Source organism: Callorhinchus milii, unplaced genomic scaffold, assembly GCF_018977255.1.
Source record: "Callorhinchus milii isolate IMCB2004 unplaced genomic scaffold, IMCB_Cmil_1.0 Scaffold10, whole genome shotgun sequence".
Taxonomy (NCBI): domain Eukaryota; kingdom Metazoa; phylum Chordata; class Chondrichthyes; order Chimaeriformes; family Callorhinchidae; genus Callorhinchus; species Callorhinchus milii.
In genome coordinates, this window is record NW_024704751.1 from 13182959 (window position 1) to 13188721 (window position 5763).

At 40.3% G+C, this 5763-nt stretch overlaps 1 protein-coding gene across 1 annotated transcript; it reads right to left on the reverse strand.

Annotated features, from left to right (window-relative positions):
- On the reverse strand, positions 1 to 1843 carry fabp10a (fatty acid binding protein 10a, liver basic). Its single transcript, NM_001292739.1, is given in 4 exon segments — positions 1 to 107; positions 452 to 541; positions 1124 to 1296; positions 1729 to 1843. Coding segments are annotated over 4 exon segments (384 nt in total). The 5' UTR covers positions 1799 to 1843; the 3' UTR covers positions 1 to 56.
- Between the last annotated feature and the right edge of the window lie 3920 nt (positions 1844 to 5763).

Below are 5763 nucleotides of genomic sequence, written 5' to 3' on the forward strand. Positions count from 1 at the left end.
GCATTTCCTAAATTATTTTTATTAGGAGGTTCATTGTGAGGCTGGTTTCATTGCAGTTACATTCGACGGCTTTTCCTGATCATGGTGGCCTTTCCTGCAGTAAGTTTCTGTTAAAAAAGGTTAAGCACAAAGTGGTTTCAGTGCCATGCACATTGCCATTCCAATTTACAACAGATACAAGCCTGCCCTGAGCACGAAGGTGACGGTACAGCCAGTCTGGCTCATTGACCTGGAAGGGCAGACCAGTCACTGGGCGCAGGCAGGGAATCAACCCACTCAGCTCCTGCTAATCCAGCAGGTCAAAGCCCTAACGAGTAGCGTGATCCTTGCTGGACGAGCAGCGGGAAAAGTTGTATTTGTGACACTTAAGTCCTTCACTGACATTGGAAAGTGGCTTATTATCTGCATTGATCAAGAGGACTTTTCAGCCACTCTATTGTCTTCTACTCACTTCAATCATTTCATTTCCCTGGACCTCCTGAATGTGGGTGAAGCTTTTCAATTTGCACACAAGCTTCCCGTCCTCCAGTTGAACAGTGCACTGAATGAAAGGAAAGCTCATCAAAGAAATCTAGTCATACATACAATATATATTTAAACGTGAGGACAGTCAATGGATGGCGAGCATGTGGAACAACTGAGGTGTGTAGGGGAGGGAGCAGCAGCAACATGTGTTACCTAGAGTAGTAATGGCATAGAAACAGGCCATTCGGCCCAACGGAATAAAACTCGCAGTCGCAACACTGTACACAGTATATCCTGTGAAGTGCTTTGGGACATCCTCCCAACGTGAAAGGCGCTATCCCAATGTAAGGATTATTATGATTGATACTATGTTAGCTGTGTACTTGGCTGACTCTAAATTCCATTTTCCAGTCTAAAAATGCGCCAAATGTCCTCGGTCTTCCTACCAGTTAAATTGGTTTGCCATAGTCCGGTGCATTTGTTCTGATTTAAGCTTGTTTGCCACACAGAGCATTATGGAAAATATCGCATGGCAACTCAACAGGGGAATAGGGTGGGGTGGGGGCTTAGGTGCAGCATAAACACTGGCACGGACGAGTTGGGATGGTGGGTTGTGTTTCTGTGGCCTTAGGGGATAAATAAAGAGGGCAACACGTACCTTCAGTTTTTTACCATCCATGGAGGTGATTTCCGCCTCTTTCCCCACGGTGAACTCATTTGTCACTGTCTGCTGTGAGGTTTTGACTACGATGACAAAGTGTTCTCCAGTTTGTTTGATGTCAATGACTGGTTTGATGTCCTTCCCAATCTTAATTACTTCTTCTGGAAGGGCTGTAAGATTTAGCATCAAGTCAATGCTGCAGACATTGGTTAATAGTGGAGTCGTACAATGTTTTGGTTGGAGCGCTCCCCTCACAAGTGAGAGGACCCAAGTTTGATTCCCAGGCTTACTCCACATGCCTCTTTTTACCTAGCAATTATATAATAATAATAATAATCCTTGCATTTGATAATAAGTAGGAACCCGGTTGTTAGTCGATTGGAAGATCACTTTTTGGGGATAATAATCCATTCAAAAAAATAAAGTAAAACAAAATAATTTGGTCACTCAATCCACGACTATTTATGGGACACTGTTCGCAATTCACTGTCACATTTCTTGCACAAAATATAGTCAATTCACTTTACAGTATATCCTGTGAAGTGCTTTGAGCTATCTCAATGATGTGATAGGGCACTGTATCAAATGAAGAAACAACTTACAGAGAGCTCTTAGAAAATCCTCAATGTTCTCCTGTGAATAGACTTGCCATGTCCCAGAGAATGCCATCATTCCAGTTGTGAGCTTCTACCTTGTTGAGATACTTGGCAAGGGAAAGTGATGGAAAGATCTTACCTAGCATTTATACCTAACGGTGAATCAGATAAATTTAGATATGCTACTAAATTAGCTTTGCAGCTTGTCAGAAGGTTTGAGTCTAATCATTAACTTCAAGGGGATCAATGTCAGAAAGTCTCCACTGTACAAACATCCAAAGTTTATTCTTAATGCCAATAACCCAACATTTACCACAACCTGCTCATAACATGTAATGGCCTTTTTTCCCCAAGGTCAATGTCCTTCTACAGCAACGGAATAATACAAATTGGCTGAGTAGTGCTTAATGGATTTTTTTAATATGTAGACCGAAATATGACTTTCTCTAATCCTTTACAAGTCTCTACAGCCAACCGAGCCAACACAATCCATGTTTTGCCATCTTTATGTAATTTATTGCCAAGTTCTGCTAATGGACCCTCATCACAAACCAACTCAATGGGTAAAGTTGGAAAGTCCTGAAATTGATTGGAAACTCATATGTTGGTTGAACTTTTGTGAACTGACACTGACACATTATCTTCACAAAGAGATTGTTTGGTTCCAGTATGTTTTGTGGGGCAGAAAGGGGAGAAATAGGTTTTGATTGATAGCTTTTTTAAAGACGTTTGGGACATAACCTAATCAAGATTGCTCAAATTCTAACCACACCCAGTAAACATTTTCAGAACAATCTTTTGTGATGTTGGGAGCCTTAAGTTTAGGGCCATAAGTTCATTGCCATTATTCTAACTTGGCTCTCGTTCTATCAGTTTATCTACATTCAATGTAGACAAATGTGTTTGAAAGGGCATCATCATTAGTTAAAAACATTGACATTTCATTTCACTATACCTAGAAACAGAGATATGTCACAGTGCAATAACAGCAATTCTCTGTGTTAAAATAATAAATAAGAATAATCCTTGCATTTGATGTAGCGCTTTTCACGTCTTTTAAACATCGGTTCACAGAATATACCGTGAAATGAATTGACTGTATATTTGTGGGCGAAAAGCGGCAAACAATTGTGCACAACAGTGTCCCACAAACAGCTGTCGATTGAGTGACCAAATTATTATTTTATTTATTTTTCTTGAGAGATTATCAGGCATGTGAAGTTTGGAAACTTGCCCAAGATTTTGCACTGCTGGGAATTGAACCCAGGTCTCTGAACAGACATGAAACTGGAGGATTAATTTATCTGGAGGATCTTTTTGGGTCGCGTGAAACTCCTTTCTCTTTTCGAATAGCTCATTGGGATCTTTAACCTCCATCCGAATAAGCACAGACTGCGTTTTGCTTCATCCGAAGGGTAGCACCGGAGAGCTCCCGCGGAACTGCAATGAAGATTTGAACTCTAGTCTGTGATGCAGCTTGAATCTATGACCTTCTTGACCCAGAGGAGAGAAGGTTATCCACTAAGCCAAATTGTGGATCTACTAGTTGGATATAGTGTATATTCAGGTCAGGGGAGTGTTAATACGTATTTAGTTGGGTAGTTTATCAATATGGATATTTAGTTATGAATATTAATTCACCAAATATAGCCATTTGTATAGGTGTATCAGATTAATGTATTTAATGAACTGACAAAGCATTCTCTGCTTGTACTTGGCTCTTCGCTGGCTAAAGCAAACCGTGAACTGTCTAGTCTGGAAGTCAAGTTTGAGCATCTCTATTTGCTTAACCTGATCTGCGCCGCAGGTCATCGAAGTCGGTGAATTAGAGTGTTGAAAGAAATGGGGCCACGTTCATCTGTTGACGAAGCGACTGAAAGATAAGGAAAGGTGGGATGTTCCGCACAGCAAAACACAATTGCCCTGGACACTACCAATGTGAACTGATCAGTTACCCAAACCAGTTGGACTTCTCAGACTGCTTTATTGTACAGCGTACAATCACACACTTGAAATTTAAGTCGTCATTCTGACCTGGTTATCTCCAAATTCTCTCATTTCATACTCACTCTCCATCATTCCCATTCTTTACTGTAAATGGCTTGACGTTGCTTTTGCTTCATGTAATTTGTGGTTTATTGTAGATTCATGATAAAACTTGGTGTTTTCTACACTTCAGTGCGACTTCTGTATAATTTATAATCATTCCTGTGTTAAAACAACATGTTGTTTCTGTGATCTCTGCGTGCGTGTCTTAATGCTGGAATGTGTCTGTTTCAAAACATTCTTCCATTCCTGTGGGCTGCGATTATCTTTAGTTCTTTCTACCACACCTTGGATGCATTGAGTCTGTCCTTTCCTTTCAAAAAGCTCTTTGTACACTGTAGTATAATTACCAACCATGCCGCCTTCACCCTTATTTCAAAGGCATTTATCCTTTAAGAATCAATCAGTCCTGCCTGACCCACAGTCTCACTGTGAGAAGATGACATGAATCAGCAAAACTGCTCACGCGAAAGCCAATTTTACGTTGGGCAAATGCTTTCTAGATAAACAGGTCCTTGTTACGTCCATCTCCATTATCTCTTAACACCTTATAGCACAGAATTCATTTCTATTATGGAATATTGCTATTCCACCTTTGAGTCTCACCTCAGTCTAAATCCCCAGCTACTTCTCAGGCCGTTGCCCGGACGTACCGTGACACTGGATTTAGCAGAAGCAGCCAGAAACCTTTGGTAGAACTGTTGTGGTTGCGTACGGGGTAGGTTGTTGACCTCAAAGATCTGAGTTACATCAAGCAGCTTATCAGTAAACCTTTGCTTCAAGGTTATCTTTATTCTCAGTATAATTTTTTTTAGATGTAATATATGGCAACATACTGCCTATTTAAGGCAAAGCCCTGTATGACTGATCCCTTAAAGCATTAGGGGAAATAATTCCTGTTGTGGCCTTGAAATTAAAGACCTGGTAATATTCTGTAAAGCTCTATTTATTAATCCCGTCTCCCAAATATCCTGGCACGTCAACTAATTACATAAAATGCTGGTCATTCATGTGGATTTATATAACAGTACAATTATGAATACATTTTAGCATTACAGTAGAAGTTTTTTTTTGATCGAATTGCTGCATTAAATATTATTTTTTGTACATATTACATTGCACCATAGATTGAATCAAATTTGTTAACTGCAGAGTATAATGATATTAGCAGAAAAAAAACCCTCTCTAACTCTCCCCTGGCTCTAAGTGAACATTATCTAATGCTATCTCTGTGTCAGGTTGGTTTGTTCAGCAATGTCATTGTGCTGATGGCTTGGAGGTCACTGATCTTAACTGAGGAGACCTAATACTCTCCGGAATTAGGTGAGTAGGGAACAACCCTCTAAGCAGAGAGAGAGTGCATTCCATTCCACACAGAAATATACACGTGCAGGCCACACACCTAAAACTCTCAGTCTGGTTTCGATACTCTTAAGAATACTGGTGGGTTTCAGTCACTCGTCCTGACAAAAACAAAACCCTAAGGAAGAAGATCGTCTCAGCCAAAACAAAACATAAAAACTGCGCTGAAAACCGCAAGCAATGCACCAAACAAAACAACCCAACATTCAAAAAATGAGTTACAGGATATAATCCTTTCTGACTTTATTCACATCATGTAAAATAGAGCACAAACAAATGTCTGCACATCAATGATTGGAAACTCAATGGATGTGTTACATGAGCAACAGCGTTCATAAAAAGGAAACGCAAAATACTGCAGATGCTGGAAATCTGAAAACAAAAGCAGAAAGTGGCTGGGAACACTCAGCGGGTCAGGCAGCACCTATGGAGAAAGGAAAGTGTGTCAAAGTTTCGTGTCCATTGTTTGGGACACAGAGATAGCATTAGGTAATGCTCACTGACAGACGGGGAGAGTTAGAGAGGGCTTTTATTTCGCTAATATCATTATACTCTGCGGTTAACAAATTTGATTCAGTTCTGACCGAGGGTCGTGGACCCGAAACTTTGACTCACTTTCCTTTCTCCATAGAT